At 35.9% G+C, this 19,198-nt stretch overlaps 1 protein-coding gene across 1 annotated transcript; it reads left to right on the forward strand.

The window, feature by feature from the left end:
* Positions 1-5,947: 5,947 nt before the first annotated feature.
* Positions 5,948-17,749, forward strand: LOC123533225 (carbohydrate sulfotransferase 10-like). Its single transcript, XM_045314864.2, has 2 exons — positions 5,948-6,068; positions 16,632-17,749. Exons 1-2 carry the CDS (start codon positions 5,948-5,950, stop codon positions 17,747-17,749), a joined length of 1,239 nt encoding a protein of 412 aa, XP_045170799.2.
* Positions 17,750-19,198: the final 1,449 nt, after the last annotated feature.

A 19,198-nucleotide genomic window follows, 5' to 3' on the forward strand; every position in this document is an offset into this window, starting at 1 on the left:
TTCGTGACATGTACCTGTCTTAACTGTGGTCAGTGTAATAATTTATGTATTATTTTGAATATATTACATCATGGGTATAGTCCAGCAATAAAATGTAAAGATAAATATTGTTTTTTTTTCTTTCATTCTTGCTAAAATTAGACAGAATAAATGTATTTCATTACGTAAATTTTACCATTATTGCCTTTTAATTTGTTGCACGTTTTCGAGTAATTTACATTTCTTAAAATATTAAGTAAACAATAAATATGCAGAAATGTGGGTTGTTGTATTATTTTCTAAAATTGTGCTAGAACTCAAGTGAAGGTATATTCATCTTAACATTTCGTCTTTTCCTATGATCAGGTCCGAACAAAATATAATATGTCTGTCAAAACGTTGAATAAGAACACTTTCATCGACCTTTACACTCCTCCCTGTCTGAAAGAGACCCAAAGGACAAGTAGATAGTTTTTTTTAAAGCCGTGCTCCACGGCTATTCAAATTCTTTTGTGTATGCAACCCATGATTACAATAGGTAACAGTTGACGGCCACGTGCCACACTTTAGCACGCTAAACCACAGTTAGACCACGATAATCCGTAAATAGCCAATCGCAAAGCAGACTTGTACCCGTCTATATTTCATATACAACAGTAGCGTTGTATATATATCGCGGGAAACTTGGGCAAAAAAAACGTGAATTTCGTGTCAATTTACCATCTAACAATACAGGCGAACGCCGGAGTTAAATGACCTTGCAATATTCTCACCAGTTATCAATGGGATAAAAAATAAGACTGACTTGGAGGTAAATTCAGTTGACAACGTCTAAATATTAATATCGTGAAAATGACCCCATGTTATTAGATATCAATAAAATTGAATTACAATAAACTACACATTTGTAGTGTAGAACCAACTGGGTAAAAACGTAATTTACACATTCACTAAACTGTTTCCAACAGTTGTAACTTTTTATGTTCACTTGTTATAAAAAAGACATGTCAGCACGATCCACACATTTGCAAACAACTGGATCCAGTTCTTCGAAACTTTAACAGGCGATTGGCTTAACGGTCGATTAACTTTATCAGTAGATTTCGACAGTTTAGAAAACTTAGAAAAGCAAATGTACTTGTTAAGGATTATAAACACTAAATCATCTTTACAGTAAAATTAAAATATCATACTAGTGTTTCCCACCCACCAAGACTAGTATCTTGAATAGAACTTTAACAGGCGGTTAGTTTAACAGCTTAATGCAGTGGTCGTGGGTTCAAGCATCACTGGGGTCAGGACCATGACTTCTCATAAGACCCCAGTACTAGTTTTCATAGGAAACGGACTCGGGAGTGGTAACAATAAGCTTTTCATCATAATCGAGCTAAAACAAATTAGTATAAACTAAACTAAACTAAACTAAACTAAACTAAATTACAGCCCGTTAATGTTTCGAACAACTTGGCCCAGTTAGAAAGTAAAACAACTATATCATTCTTACAAGAAGGGCACGATATAGTAAAAGGTATTCCTAGTCCTACGAGCATCTACCCACTAACTATATCCTGATAAACAAAGAAAACAAATAAAAAAAAAAATAACTAACTAACTAAAAAAATAAATAACCTGGCTATCTTCTTGAATCAACGTATCTGTCATCGTGTTTCGCCAACATGCAAACTCCTCACAAAAACTAATTGTTCAGCATGCAGTCCAATTTTGAGTATTTTTGAGAAATCCATACTTAACTGTTTAGCATTTTGTGATTGCAAATGACTCAAAGTGTTAATGAACGTTAAATCTTAGTAAATCCGGTATTTGAGTAAAACTGAATTTATACAAATAACCTGCATTATTTCATATGCCCTACTGACAATTAAGCGCTTACGGTACAAAGATGATATTACTTTTATAAAAACACGTTAATCCTAATTTCTATTGAACGCCTGGGAGAGTTTTCAATAATTGCTGTTTTTATGTCACGTGGTCTTAGTCGGATAGACTACTCGTGCCGTTGTCTACGGGATATATACAACTCGCTTTGCTCGTTGTATATATCCCGTAGACAACGGCACTCGTTGTCTATCCTATACGTAATTCATATAGAGTTTCATATATAAAAGACTCTATTTTTACATGCGCCACTGTTCATAGTCAGGGTGTTCTTGCCTTTTCGGTGACAATTCAAGGTTAAAAGGTAGGACGGGAGCAGGGCTTTAGCAGTACATCTACATCTACCATTACAATAGGTATTCATAATTCTGAAGCAATTTTCTCCAACCTGCAAGATAAGCTGCACAAAAGTCCTTAATTTTAATACCAGATCATAAGGGTGCGAAAGAACAATATTCATTACGCATTACTCATAAATGTAAAAAAAAAATGAAATGACTGACCGACTGGGATTAAGTGTAGTTCGATATTTACGACCTATACACCAAAGGGTATTCAGGGGCTTACATTTCCCCGCAAACCAAGAAAAGTACAATATATTCCCTGGGATATTTACACAGAGGAGGTTGCCTACCTGGACTGAATTGACATCAACCTGTTCTAGCTAGTTCCTCCCCTCTCCCCTATTATGGCATTCCTTTAAATATATAACCAGAGCCGAATCATCTCATTCCCATCCATTCTTTGCGGGGTTTGAAAGTTACCGAGGTTTTCATTTTCACATCATAGAAATTCCCATTTGGATGACGGACATAAAACACAGCTGATAATAGGGCACTGATCCTTGGATCACATCTATGAGGTGACCTGGTGTTGTGATTGATGTTCGAAACATTTTAATGACCAAACTTGATTGAGAACTTGCATACTAGGAGATGTATAGGGGTTCCTACCTAGGTTGAAAACTAAGCCAAAACTAGAGAATTGGTTCCTAGGCCCTGGTATACAAAGGCTGGGTTTGTTGAGACCACGAAGTGTCAAAACCACAGGGTGTAAATGTGTCTCAGTGTCTTCTCTTTGACAAATCCAACGTTAGGATTCTCATTGGATCAATGTGGCTGTGATCATGGGGGCTGTCCAGACTTTGATAACATATTGCACGTGCTAATTCCAGCGGCAGTGCTACATTGAATTCCGTAGAGTCAAATAACAACAATTTAAAAATTCAAAGACATCATAGTTAAAAGTAAACAACTTACAATTATGCGGGAAATATGCAGAGGACGTTTTTATATATTACTTGACAGCTTTTAAGAAAGTTGGCGACGACATTTGAAAAAAGTATGTATACCGGAAATCGGTGACTGAGAGTGACACCACAGGGGAAAAGAAATCATATCATTAGATGTATAAAAAGAAATTACAAGAGAAACAAACAATGAACTAACTGATGGTAGTATTCACGTTAAATACTGAAACTTGCGAGTTTCTTACGCCTCCTGCAGAACAGTACGGACTTACACTATTAGAAAAGTTACTTTTGTTTATGACAAGAATGATGATCTAGCAGATCTTTTCTAAATGTCACCTTCTTACCTCAAAATTGGTGTATTTATTTCTGCATGGTCGTCAAAGCAGAGGGCGGGTAAAATCAAGATGGGAAATGCTTCGCTGATTGAAGCAGACGAGGCAAAATACCTTGGAGTGACCTTTGACAAACGGCTAACCTGGAAGCCCCACATTAGTCAAGCAGAAGGGAAGGCCCGTAGGAAGCTTGCCATGATGCGTGAACTTGCTGGAACAACGTGGGGAGCAAATGAGCAAATACTCAAGACAGTATATCAGGGAACAGTGAGACCCCATTTAGAGTATAGCTCAACTGCCTGGTCCACTACTGCCAAAACTAACTAACAGGCTTTAGACAAGGTTCAGAACCAAGCATTGCGGATCATGACAGGTGCTACAAAGTCTACACCAATCTCCTTCATGGAGAAGCTAACAGGCACACAGCCGTTACAAGACAGAAGACATGCAAAGGTTCTGCTTCAAGCAGAGAAGTTCAGGTCTTTTCAAGACCATCCCATGAAAGCCAAGCTAGATGGCTACACAAAGAATCGGCTCAAATGTAGCAGCTTCGTACATGAGGCAAAGAAACTCAATCGAGAGTTCAAAACTGAGCTGAGCATACCAACGACTCCCCTAGGTAGTGAAGACATCATAAACCCACTAACTAATGATCTATCCTCAGTGACTGTGAGACTTGCTGTTCCTCGTCTTGACCGCGGGAAGCAAGAGGATGAAGGCATTCGGAAGAGCCTCACACTTGCTATGATCAATGAAGACTATCATCCGGAATTATGGACTCATGTCTATACAGACGGATCAGCCACATGCGCCGTCAAAGATGGAGGAGCCGGAGTTTTCATTCAATACCCATCTGGCAAGAGAGAAACACTACATGCAGCCACAGGAAAACACTGCAGCAATTACAAGACGAGGGCTGAAGCACTTATGAAGGCCGTCTCAATGTTTGAAGACTCGGCAGAAGAAAGCTCCTCAGTCGTCTTTCTCACAGATGCACTGTCTGTCATGGAAGCTCTGATCAACAATAAAGCTCCGCAGCTAGCCAGGAGAATGCAGAGCCTGAGTATAACCTGCAAAATAGCACTTCAGTGGATTCCATCCCATTGTGGACTTGCAGGCAATGAAGAGGCAGACAAACTGGCTAAGCTAGGAGCTCAGTCAGAACAACCAACAGAACCTGTGAGTTACAAGGAGAAAGTCACCATCATCAAGGCACTAACGAGACCAAGGATGGAGGAAGATGCTTTTCATCTCCTTGATCGGTCTGAACAAGTGATGATGGTCAGGCTCCGCTCAGGGCACAACAAGCTCAATGCTCACATGTACAAGAAATACAGACTGACATCATCGCCAACTTGTCCATGTGGTGAAGAAGATCAGACTGCGGAACATATACTTCAGAGATGTAAAAGGCATGACCAGGAGCGAGCTGCGACTTGGTCGATAGATACCTCAATCCACCAGAAACTGTATGGAGGCATTGAGGATCTTCGGCAAACCACAAGTTTCATCGAGGCTACTGGTCTGACAGTGTAGACGCGAACGACAAGAAGAAGAAGATTTCTGCATGGCATCTTAAGTGATAATTTATATATGAATAGTACGAATATGGGTATGTTACACCCGCCATGAAGACCTGAAATCAGAGCGTTGTCTCTACCTTACACTGTCAACTAAATCTGGAGGACTCGCCCGTATGGGTTAATGTTGGTGGTTATAATTATGTCTATATACACATTTTTTTTGTATCTACTCTTGATATATTATACAATACCAACTTATTGGTAGCATCCATCGAATGTATTGTACTTTAAACAAGGAACATTGGAAATATCACTGCGAAATTAATGTCTGCGCTACAATGGCATCCGCAGACAGCAGAAATAACATTCCAGCAGAACTTAGATCTATACGATAAGCTTTTATTTGATGACAACCTGAGTAGCAGATTAGACTCACTCTCTGGGAGAAAATTGTACTCTCGCTAGTTTAGTTTATGCTTATTTCTTTTAGATCGATTGTGATGAAAGTTTCATCTTTATCTGAGCCACTTTCGAGTTCGCATCCTAAAAAAGTAATAGTGGTGTCATATGAGAAGGTGTGGTCGCTACCTATGTCGTAAGTGTACAAGAAATATGTTTCGAGTAAAAAAACATAAAGATTTAAAATCAAATGAGCAGTTTATGCACATATAGAATGAAACAATAAATGTTTAAAAGGAAATATCTCTTAAATGATTCCAGACGATTTGATGCGTTTAATGACGCTGAAATATATGTAAATACAGACGAAATAGGTTGATTCTTCAATTCAAAAAAGCTCTTGTCCATCACAGATGTACTCTCAAAACCAAAATGGTAATGGTATTCAAAGTGTAAACAATCAAAGCATCTCTACAGGAAGGTAATTAAACTAATGATAAACAAAGAGTTATATATACTTCTTTGTGATAAACAACAAAACAATAAATGTCACCGAATCTCGAACAATGAAGGAACGTAAAAGGGACAGATTAGATCATCTAGCAAGATTGAAAGAGAACAACGCCAACACCAAATATTTCCGCTCCCATACCAGTTCCGGAAAGGCTCATGATGGACGTATTCATCGTAAGAGGCATAAATTAAATCAGTGCGACATCATCATCATCATCATCATCATCACCATCATTATAATGTTTTTAAAGTAAGTAACACATTATAAATATACAAAAAATTATATACATCTTCTTTCAGATGTGGCATTCTCAAATTGAAATTTGAAAAAATAACAACAACATACATGTACCATCAAAAATGAATATTTATGGTCTTTGAAACCAACGCAACATTCATACCATCATTAAGATATGTTTTACAAGTACGTTTCTTTAAAACATTTAAGACTATTTACGTTGCCAATAGTTATAGGTATATTATTTCAAACGTTGAGACAATATTGAGAAAAAATGTATTTTAAGATAGTTTTCCGTTACAGCTTCTTTTCATTGTGGGAATAGTTTCGATGCATGACCCTGTGGCTGTGTTTGTGGTGCTCTATGTTTCCGGGGAATCTACCCTTACCCTTTATCTTTTATAAAGCGGGAAAAAATACTTTGATCTCATCGTATGATCTTCATTTTGATTTGACATGTCCAACCGCTGCGTCCTATATTATAATGGTAAATACTTGCGCCAAGCTATTTTAAATAACAACTTTTAGTAGAGCCGACACAAAATGCCTATCTCACTTAAGACCTTACCGTATAATGCGAAAACAATTTGAGATGAAGCAAGTTCGCGTAAATCCATTGTATTATGTACAAGACATAACAAAAAAATACTGTAGACAAATATTACTTCGTGGATAGAGGATTCATGGGTTCTATAACCAGGCGACTTGCATAATACATCTTATTTGGTCATGCTTGTTAATGGTTAAGGCACTCTCCCCGTGCATTGGCCGGACATTAAAGTATCAATTCATGTGTCTATTTTACATGAAGCATGGGAAGACATGCATTTGTTTTTCAAAACCAATATCTAGTTTTAGAATTGCTATATCATGAATAAAAACGGACCTTTTCCTATGTTGCCTTGTCTCAGTACAGGCCTTTATTGATGGGTACACGGTAATACTTGCCATGTTTGCTTGAGAACCTGCAAACTAGGAGATTGGTTGGGGTTCCTACAAAAGTTTAAAATTTAGCTCTCTTCCAGAATTGGTTGTCAGGCCCTTATCTGCAAAAGCTGTGTTAAGTGAGGCCATGAAGTTTACAAACATGTATGAGATATTTTGCGCTTATGGGTTTTCCTACACCTCTTTGACAAATCACGGATGTTAGGATTACAATCGGGGCTATGCGGCCGTCATGATAGGGGATGTCCCATCTTGATTTCGGTGACATATTCCAGGTGCTACTTGGCGTATTGGCGATCACAACGTCTGTCAAACAACATACAGAAAGAATGGTACTATCTCTGCTAAATACAGGGCTTTCAGGTGCATGCATCAAATTAAACACTAAAATCAAAATTAACTGACAATATCTGACATACTGATTTAGTTTAAAGGTGCGTATATAATAAAATCAAAATTAATTTTTCAGACAGTTTAATTGTTGTCATTTATTTATTAAAAAGACCTCACGATCAAAACGTTACTTAGTGTATTCATTTGCTATGGTGATGAGTTTCACGTTAAGTCACGTTTCTAACCGCGATAGGTCGTGCGTGTTATCTTTATTAGTGAATTAAAGAAGGAGGATATGAAACAATGAAATGTTGTTTGAGTACTTTATTTATTGAAGGTGATGAGAACCCGTGGTTTCAGTAAATTCTGAACAAAAACTGCACAAATTTGTTTATCATGTACAGGAAAAAGATGGAGTGTTAAGGGCATGTAATATTTTCAACAGTACAATTGGCCTTTCTAGAAGGTAGTTACTTCCTTTTAGAAAACGAGTAACACTTTATCTGTATATGTCCTACCTTTGAAAACTAAAGACAGACATAATAATGTTAAACGATATTATCATAAAATGTCATCTATGTATAAATGTTTAGAATTACTGAATACTACTAATAAACAAGATTTGTGTAAGGTCTCACTGTTCGTAAAAGAAGCACTTATTGTAAAATCTATTCAAAATGCATAAAAAATTCAAATGTTTGTTTTGTTCATCCTCAAGATACATTCTTTTTACTATATATTATATGTTTATATCCATAATTGAGTGATATTTCAGTAATATATCATCTTGACTGTGTCAAGGTTGTTTATATTTTGTATGAATATGACAATGTACTACGTACAAGTCGGAAATAATTATCTGTTCTGTTCTGTTCTGTTCTGTTCAGTTCCTTTTCTAAAAGTTGTTCCATGATGGGCTATTACAACTAGTCAGTTTAGGGACTAAGGGTTAAATTTCTTCATAATCTAATTTTTAGCCCCTTATCTAGCGTGTATATTTCTATCAGGGAAGAGGCAATGAAATGACCAAATTGTTTGGCAAGTATATCAAATTACTACATGTTCAAGGAGTACTAATGTGAACAACTGCAAACAGATTTTGATTTGACGTAACAGACATTTCATTTGATGTACTTCCTGATCAACAGAATGAGAATATTTTATTGTCATATTTATACTCTTGAAAGTGAAAAGACTCGGTACAAGACGAGAGTCTAAACATTAATTTGTTAATCGATTTAAATATAAATGCATAGCAAATAATTGTATAAAGATAATTTTAAGGTTATTGTTAAAATGTTAGCCCTACACTTAAATGAGGTTATACGAATACGCTAAACATCAAATAAAACTTAAGGGTTAATTCAGATCTCGGTTAATTTAGAAAAAATACAAACATGCTTCCCAAGCGTCTTTAAGTATCTCAAAAAAAACCCCACAGAAAACAAAGAAAAGGAAAAATAAAATTGTATTGATGAGCAACATTATACTAAACATATTATCTTAAAATGAGGTTTCTTATACATATCATGATATACGTAAAATACATTGGTTTTGACCAGGTTTGGGAACCCGGATTCGCATTGTTGCATGCAGTAAACCTTAAGATGGTTCAATGACGACCAAGCACTAGTATTACAATATAACGGAACAGACTCTTCCCTTTTGTTACAGTTATAAAATCTTTTAGGTGAAATTTTATCCATGTCTGATTTTTCTATACCTACACGCGGCTCTCCTGTGCTTTGTCATTGGTAGAAATACAAATACAATCTCCCCACATAGACAAAGAGGGCTGTTTATAGTGTTTTCTTGAATAGAGGTGCTCATTTAATAAGCTACAGCGTGTTCTTAATTTGGGACTTTCGATCACCAAAGTAGAAATGACATGGTACCTTTTTAACATCCGTGTTAAGTTTACCTTTAAAGCTATTGAGACTGGGAGCTTCTCTATGTTCAGTGGATATTTGGTTCCAGTCAGATATTATTTGAGGCAGAAATGAATTAGAATAGAGTTATGTGTTACAATGTATAGGTCTGAGGTCTTGAGTATTTCTTAGGTTGTAAGCAGTAGTGTTTCCAACGAGATTAGGTACTAATGACGATAGATAAGATGGAGCGAGATTGTTCGACATTTTATAGATGTTTTAAGGGTAAGCCTTTGTTTCATTCTTCGTTCATTTAGAGGTTGAAAGAAGGTTTTTACAGATTATGGATGGAGACTTATTTTTTGGTCCTGATATGATTTGAAGGGCTTCCAGTTGTATCTTTTCTAGTTCGAATTCATCCTTGGTAGTAATGTTGTCCCAGACAACATTAGAGTACTTGAGAAGGGGTTTAATGAAAGCAGGATAGATGGTTTCCAATGATTTTCTATCCAGAACAAATTTAAAGTTTCTCATGATGTTTACCCCTTTGCCATGCCTTTATCTTGATGTTTTCAATATGCTCATCCCAAGATCCATCGTTGGCAAAAGTGACACTAAGGTGTTTATGAGATTCTTCTGTTTGTACTGTAGTTAACGCTATGTAGTTCCTAGGATGACTGATAGACAGACTAAGCACTGAATTACTTTGTCATCTAACAGGACATGCTCCTACTCGCCCCTCTTTACTTATTCAGTTGGAAATTCTCTTCCATTTTTGTATATTTCTATTGCACTAGTGGCGTCATTTTTCACGTCACTGGTGTAAAATTGACAGTGTTGGAACCCCGACATCACTCACTCAAAGCCTTACTCTTAATTTATGGAGGTGCCGGAACAGGCCAAGTTAGTGATACAATATGGTGATATCACTTCATACATCAAGTATGAAACAACATTTCATATGCAAGGGGGACAAGACATGTTTTAAATGTACGAGATAGAAACAAAAGTAATTGTTCATACACAAAGGCAGTACCAAAGGGAATAAGGCCAGTACAAAAGGAAAGATAAAGTCTGATGTCAAGTTAGAATTTTAATATTCTATAATCTCTTAAAATGTTCTTTTAAAGCATGGCACGCTGCCAAGCAAACTTAAAGTAGAATAGGTTAAAAACATTCGGTCTAAGATGTAGTGAAAAGAGCAACACCCCTATCCCCAGTTAGCGGCGATTTTTTAAACGCAGCTCCTTTTTTAATTTTTAAATGGTCAATAAATGGATACCATATTCTCTAAGGAACAAAAATAATTACACTGACTTTAGCTAGTGGCGACATTTTTACTACCGCCAGACGGCACTTGAAAACTTTTGTGGTTTTGGTATGACACTGCCGTGGATCGAACATACTACCTCCCACACTCGAAGCGGACGCTCTGTCACTAGGTTGATAGATTATGCTTTTGACCGGTTTACTGTTTAATCTAAATTTTGCTGCGATAAGTCAAAACTTGAAGACAAAACATGAAAAGTTTCTGATGTCGTGTAATAAAACACTTACTGAATAACTTGCCGGACAATAATCAGAACAAATGACCCTCATATCTTCAAACCTAGGGCAATAGTTCTGACTATTGACCACCAAGCCAATTAATAAGACATATTTTAATCTTCCAATCAGAGATTCGTATTTGTGTCACGTGACCCACCAATTCTGTACTGGACGATGCAACAACTTTGTTTTGAATCTCCATGTATAACTAAAATTTAAAAGAATTGTTAAACTTATAATACGGACGCAGGAGTTGCGAGGATAAAAACCTCTGTTTTGTAAAATGCTGAAGTCAAGTTAAAAAGAGTAATTCAAAAATCAACTTGTATTAACAAAAGCTAAAAATGTACAAAATGTTTAAAGTGACACAAGGATAACTGTTTCTTGTTAGCTATATATACAACTACCAACGTTCGATTTTTCTTTTGTACTCACATACATTATAGAGTATATTGACGAGTCAAAACTGATGGAAAAGAAAAAAACACAGTTGTTTCTCTAAAATATAATGCATGGAGAAGACAGAGGTGGTATAAAACAGCATATTGCCATATCCGTGCAATGTTAAAAACTGAAAAACAGAATAACTGATAAAATATGTTTAAAAATAAAAACCTTACGTATGTATGTACAATTAAATGCGCATGATGGCCGTTGGCTATCATTTTAATATAATGATATTACTATCTTTAAACAATCTAAATTTATTAATAATTTGAAAGACGTAAACAATTGACAACATTGATGGCAAAATTGCAATTAGCACTTAAAAACAAATGAATCATGAAAAAAGATTTTACGCTGATGTTGTACATGAATAAAAAGGGAAGATTATCTTAAACTCTATTTAACAATATTTTGTATTAAGTTTTTTTTTTCGGAAATTTATTGTATAGCCAAGAAGAATGCTTTAGCAAGAATATCTGGAGAACCGAAATGAAAATTTAAAGGAAAGTGTTAAAGATGTGATAATCTCAATGTCGGTTCTGTGCTTTTTTTATTGAGCGTCGTGACAATTTTGAAACAGTTTAGAAAAGACTGTATGCTAGAGGTTTAGACTTGTGTTGTGTCAACACCAGAACTGAGTTATTCAAAGAATTGTAATAATTTGTTGGACAATTATTAAACAATTGTGAAGAAGAATGTCAAGTGAATGTTTATAAGATGGGTACGAGTTGATTAGCAGGATTTGACTTAGCAGGATTTGACTTAGAAATCAAGCCGCAGGACAACGTATTGAAGGTGTGACGGTGGTGTGTTCATATAATCGACGGTGGTATATTAAGAGACGTCAGTCATATAATTGACGAAATCATCGAAGGACGTCCGTCATATAGTTGAATGCAGTATATCAATTAACATCGGTCATATAATTGAATGCAGTATATCACCTGACGTCGGTCATATAATTGAATGCAGTATATCAACTGACGTCGGTCATATAAGTGACGAATCGACGGCGATTTGTTAACGGACGTCGGTCGTATAAGTGACACAATTACGGTGATATATTAACAATGAGAATACGAAGTGTCAGGAAAAATGCTATTTTAGTGTGCCTTACACTGATTCTGATGGTCACAACTTACTTTAGATACAAACTATTCATAGAAAGCCAAACACAGGTTGAAAAAGTTGCAGGTTAGTCGATTTTCTTTCTATCTGCCTTTTTAAATAAACGTACAGGAATCGTTTCATTGATGAAGATACCGCTGTTGTAAAAGTAGAGGTTTGAAACCAGCCAACTTGCAAGGCTGGTGTGTGTGATAGACTGCAGTGATTGCACGTAAGCATTTTTCATCGTCGAAAGTAAGTATGATTATTGCCATTTGAAAAATGCTGCCCTTAAAGGCCTTTGTACACCAAGACGGGTGTGCCATTTAGCTCAAACTTGATGGTATAATCATTTTCTCTATTTGAAAAGAAAATGGTAACACCGTTTTTATTTATTTTTTTTTCTTAAAATGGTACACAATAGCACTATACCAGAGTTAGAGAAATCACAGTGTTTTTCCTATTTCAAGAGGACTGTATTCATTGTTTTAAACAAAGAAAAATGTGAAACAAATAGTTTAAAAGTTAAAAATAGATTTACAATGTCGGACATTTAAGGTAATAAAGATTTCTATTATTGGTCAATCTCGAGCAATCGCAAAGGTAATAAAACTGAGCTCGGTGGTAACTTAGCCTTATATTTATGATTGTCCTGGTATAGAATTATACAATCATTTGTTAATATTCTTTGAAGTCATAGAAACTTGCAAACCAAGTTTATAAAACATTATTTCATGGCTTGTTTTACTAGCCAAGAAACCATGTGAAGGCAAAGAATGTTCCATAAGACTTTTATGAGAAATCATGATGATTTTCATTAAAACACAGAAATACTTAGCATCACGTCGATATATTATTTGGCGCCAAATGGAGAAAGTGCGATCATATTTGAGTTACTATTTTATATGAATAGCATTTCAAAATCAAAATGATATAGCTCTGAATCGATTATTTATCGCGAAGAATACACCACAAGACGTCAACGCCCACGGGACGTGTAACTTCATCGCCGTGTTTTAATATCATTTGAATAAGGTCATGTTAACGTCATGTCGACCTATTCTTTGGCGCCATACATGCGCCAAGAAATAATGCTTCCCTTTTTCACAGAAAAGACACATTTAAATCAAAATAACATATAGCAGAATTATATTTTAACCGACTTTTTGCTATTATGTTACTTTGTTGCGTTCTATGCTTCCAGTGGATCTTTTCATAGATTTTATTAATATATACTTCGAATCGGTTATATGCCTATTAAAATAATTCACCCAGACTACGCCCTCATTAAATTATTGTACAGACCAGACGTTCTGATAATGTAGTTGATATCTTTTTCTGAAATAATAACTAAAACATACGAGTTTTGGTAGATGGTATCAGTTGTCTAATTTAATTGCCAAAGGCAGAATATTTTTCATTATGTTAGATTGACCGGCTACTACAATTATAAAAATGTTTATATTTTTATATTTTTTTTTTTACATAAGTGAGGCTTTTGATGATTTTTTTTTTTTTTTTGGCATAGGGGTCTTCTCTACAAGCTCGTGCGCACAGGAATACGTGGAAATCTGATGCATTTCTTTCCTGACTATCTCTCAAACAGGTGTCAACGGGATGTTATTCCTAGGGCATCTTCAAGCATCGACAAAATATAAGCCGGTGTCCCCAAAGGTTCAAGTTTTGGTCCCTTGCGTTTTATTGTATATATCAACGTCATTGTCACTGAAATCGAATCCAATATAAACCTTTTTGCAGACGACACCAGTCTGTTTAGGATTGTGGAATCTCCTCTTGTAACAGCTGTTCAGCTACAATCTGATGAGTGATGTTAGCGGGAGTACGGAATGGGACCAACACATGGCTTGTCAACTTTAATCCAGCAAAATCCTAATCTCTTGTCAACTCCCGTGAAACAAGGCAACCATTTCATCCCTCAATCAGCTTGACATACTCTACAATTCGTTTTGTCGACAGTCGCAAACATCACGGGGTAGTGATTTCTAATGATTGTACATGGCATCAGCCGATTGATTCGACCAAAACTAAAGAATAGACTAGAATCAACATCATGAAACGGCTGAGATATCTATTAGACAGAAAATTGCTCGTCATTTATCTTTCATTTATTCGCCCAATTATGGAATATGCAGATGTAGTTTAGGACAACTGCAGCCAACGAGAAAGATGATCTGGAGAAAATTCAAAACGAGGCTGCTTGTATTGTTACTGGTTGTAACTTACAGCAAGAAACAGGATTGGAGCCTTTATGGGGAAGGCGACTCAAACATAAACATACTTTTCTTGAAGATGGCAAATGGACACGTCCCTGATCATCTGTCGCCCTTTTGTCCCTGAGATGGTATGACATGCTACACAAATGAGGTTGAGAAATGAAGCATATTTCCTCGATGTCCCGCGGTTGATCTGTCAAATAAATAAATTCCTTTCTTCCATCTGCAGCTGACAGGTTCTTCACACCCGTCTTGTTTGATGACTCGTTGTAGCGGTTTCAACAATACATACTTACGAGAAACGTTATTCGTTCGCCTAGAGCTCTGTACTTGTGGTGCTATTGAAAAAAACATGCCATTATCTATGCCTGTGTCCCAACGTCACCGATATCAGAACAGTATGTCTAACGTACATCTCGCTCGGGAATCTACCCTACGGCAACAATGACTTAGACTTGCAATAAAACAGGCTGATGTTTGACGCTGTACATCACTTTATTGTGGCGTCAAGGCAGTTTGTCAATGTTTAGTATATTAAGTATGCCCAGTTAGATTAGTCACAAAAACCTTAACCATTCACCCACTCTTCTGTCTCCTCTTCTTTCTTCTCGAAATTATCCCCCTTTTATACTCAACATATACGCAATAATTCTCCGATATTTGTTTATTATCTCCCTCCAGCTAGCATTTGCGATAGTAATTTCATAGTTCAGTATGCAGTTGCATAAGTTAAAACAACTAGTGACTTTTTACACCAGAAATAGTCACTACTTTAAAGTATTATTGCTCAAAAAATGCCGCTATGCTTAGTATATTTCAGACTATAACGTGCTAATCTTTAGGTACTCTTTATCACAACATTTCAAAATTGTTTTATTTTCCATTTCCGTTAACTTCCCAGTTACAAAAACAGCTTATTTCATATTTAATGTATTATGATCGTATATCATTCAACACCTGCCATCATTGTATGTAATTCATCTGCCAGGAGATGATTATACCGTTCAAGTCCTCCTATTGTATGTTTACTTGTCAGTTGTCATGCTTAAATGTACATTATGAAATTAATTTGTTTAAACTAAAATGTTTAATGTCGAAATTAATTATGATTCAGAAATAATATATAGCAGAACCATGTTTTAATATATTCAAATACCCGAAGCGGAAAAATTCATTTGGGCGTAGTCAGAGTGAATAATTGTTCGCGGCGAGTGTTTGAATTATATTAAAACATGGTTCTTCCATATATTATTTCTATTATAATATGTCTTTATGTAACATGGTTGATGGAATAGGGAACCGCTGTTTAGTGGCACATATGGTACTATGCATGCTGTATAGAAGGTCGATGTGACGTAAACTTGATCATGTTTTAACAATATTGAAGCACGGTAATGGGTTACTTATCCTCCGAGAGCGCGTACCTCTAATGTATCATTGTGCACGTCTGGAATCCATGTAGAGTGTGCCATTTAATGGTTACACCATTGTTCTTATACAATATAGTAGTTCAAATATGGTTGCACTTTTCCCGGTGCCAATTTGGCGTCAAACAATATGTGATGTGACGTCATTAGGTACATGTTTTAATGGAAATAAACATTTCGTATTAGAATTTAACTTATTGCATGAATAATTCAAAATCTTAATTACATTTAAGATACACTTGCATGACTTCTAGACCCTGTCTGTGTTTTTTATCACTGGTGTGATTGTACTAAGCAATATACATGTAATAAAAAAAAATATGACTCAGTTTATTTCACAGTAGTGTGCTGCTCAAACAAAAATTAATTAATTGGCAACAGCGACAAAAACATTGCCTTGTTTATTACATATGATTTAAAATTACATCTCTCTATAATGGTTATTCGATGTCGCCAATAAGGTTATCTCGCTGTATGACACAGGTACTGACTTTGGGTAGATTTTTTAATAATCATTTCATATCCGTCTTACTAACGTATAACAATTCATTTCTTTAGAAGAGAATAAAACTTACTTGTTTTTTTTTCAGATCCAAAATACAGTCCTGCCAAGGAATCCGAAAGTACACTTTCCAAGGAAGCCGAAATGAGTGAGCGGTCAGCGCGCATGCGCCATATTTGTTCGCAGTACCCCAAGAGACGTCAGCTGCTAGCCGTTTTAAAAAGCAAAGTATTTTATATATCTGAAAAATATAAATTAAGTTATTGTCGCGTTGCGAAGGTCGGTAGCACATTTTGGACGCAGGTGTTCATGACACTGGCGGGCATCAAACCTAAGGACGGAAAGTCGCTTTTTGATATTCCGAGGGATGAATCTCACGAGACAATGAAAGAACACGAGGAATTGACATTAAACATACACGATAAGCGAATTAAAGAAACTACTAGCTTTATGGTTGCACGAAACCCATATTCCAGATTATTTTCGTCTTATATTGATCAAATATTCTTGCCAAATAAATGGTACGCTGCAACATTCATGATATCCGGAGCTAAAAACCCGGAACGTAAAAAATGCGGAAGTGATGTCACATTTGACGAATTTTTGCGCGCAGTTTCTGGATTTACGATCAGGCACATGTCAAATGACCCTCATTGGGCACCAATATTTTCTATATGTCTACCTTGTGAGACAAACATAGACATTTTAGCCAAGCAAGAAACATTTAATGAAGATGCAGAATATATTTTAAACGTAGCAGGTGTTGAGCAGACGACAAGACACGAGGTCAAACGTGTTTTAAAAAACAATTATATTGAGCATTCACTATCGACTCTGGTACATACATACGTAACAAAAGCTCACGATCGAAAAATGATAAGGAAGGGGTGCATATCTGAATCAAAAATTGCAGAACGTATTTGGAACGCTTTTCAGATACAAGGGTATATTCATAATGATATTCAATTTCCGGAAGAAAATTTTAAAAGTTCGTCTGCTTCAGAAACTGAACAAACTTTGACGAAATTAGTTTTAGAAGCAGCCGAGAAGCGACTTCTGACGTCAGAGGAAAGAAATAAACAGAGACATAACTGGCAGGTACATTTCTGGAAGAAAGTCGCACCCGCAACTTTACAAAAAGTTCAAGATGCCTATTATGAGGACTTCCACGTGTTTCAGTACGATCTTGACCCAAATACAATGTGATCATTTATTTTTATAATTTGATGCGTTGTCTAAGATTGCTTATTTGCCGTTTACTTAAATTGATTTGTTTTATGTGTACAGATAATATCCATAGCAGCTAAGTGTCACTTATACCAGTAAAACTTAGTTTATTAGTTAATTTTCATGCCTATCACAGCAGAATAGGCACGCAGAATATTTCACTAAACGTACGACACCGCATTGTTTCCTTTTTTAAGATATTTTCCATTAAGAGAAAACAAGTCGTATGCCTTTTCATGACAGATAGTTGAAAAATGGGTATGAATTATGAAACGAGTAAATATATATGCACTCCTATATTATTCCAAGGGACATGTAACCTGTTCCCCGTGTTTTGATATTATTACAACACGGACTTGTTGGCGTCTCACCGACTAACAATTTGGCACTATCGATGGGCAAAGAAATAGTGCTTCTATATCTAATTCACTTTTTTTACACAAGAGACATATTACAATTTATTCTGCAAGCATATAATCCCATATATTTTTCTGCTACTGTAAAATCATTTAATTTCGTGGCATGAAATTTCATGGTTTTGGTCAAAACGGCAATTTCGAGGGGATATAAGTTCATGGATTTCAACTTTTGAACATAAAATGAATGCGAATTTTACTTGTTCGTTGGGATTAAATTTCTTGGATTGATTCAACCACGAAATCCACGAAAATTAGTCCCCCACGAATATTAATGATTTCACAGTAATTGATAAATAGAGAAAAACAGCGTCACTCTTACTGGAAATGATCGTCTTTACCCGGAAAGTAATAAATTGACTTTTCCACAGAAAAGACTAAAAAAAAAAAAAAAACCCACATGATTGAATTCTACCGTCGGATAGGCAGTGCCTAATTTCAGATTGATCTTCATTGTTGTCACCTCCGTCTAACATAACAATCGGCATTTTTGACAAAATCTTTCAGATCTTGTTAATGATCTATGACTATTCAAACAAGCTTAAATTATGCCATGATATGATTCCTACCCATTTTTAATTGTCATGAAAAGGCACATAATCTAATTCACTTAATGTTAAGTATCTTTAATAAGAAAACAACGCGTTGTCAATGTTGAATTTTCATTAAAGTATGGCCGTATGAACACATCTGCGTATGTCTCTATAAGACGTTTTCTTGTACTTGCAACAGGTACAAATGTCGAGTTAAGCTCAACCTGTTCCTACAGGTTTTTTGACGGTAGTAGAACTGCGACAATGTTGTCGTGCTGGGCGACCTGTTGAGTTTCCATTTTTTCTATTTAAATATAAAGCAGACGTTAAATGCATTTCTAAAATATAGAAGGACCTGTCCGCTTAGCTCAGTGGTCGAGAATTCGATCCCCGGGCGAGGTGCATAATCTCCCTGATTTTATAAAAGACATTGTGTCTTTAATCATTCGTCCCCCGCCTGGAATTCATGTGGAGAAGTT

The sequence above is a fragment of the Mercenaria mercenaria genome, chromosome 12 (assembly GCF_021730395.1).
Source record: "Mercenaria mercenaria strain notata chromosome 12, MADL_Memer_1, whole genome shotgun sequence".
NCBI classification, from domain to species: domain Eukaryota; kingdom Metazoa; phylum Mollusca; class Bivalvia; order Venerida; family Veneridae; genus Mercenaria; species Mercenaria mercenaria.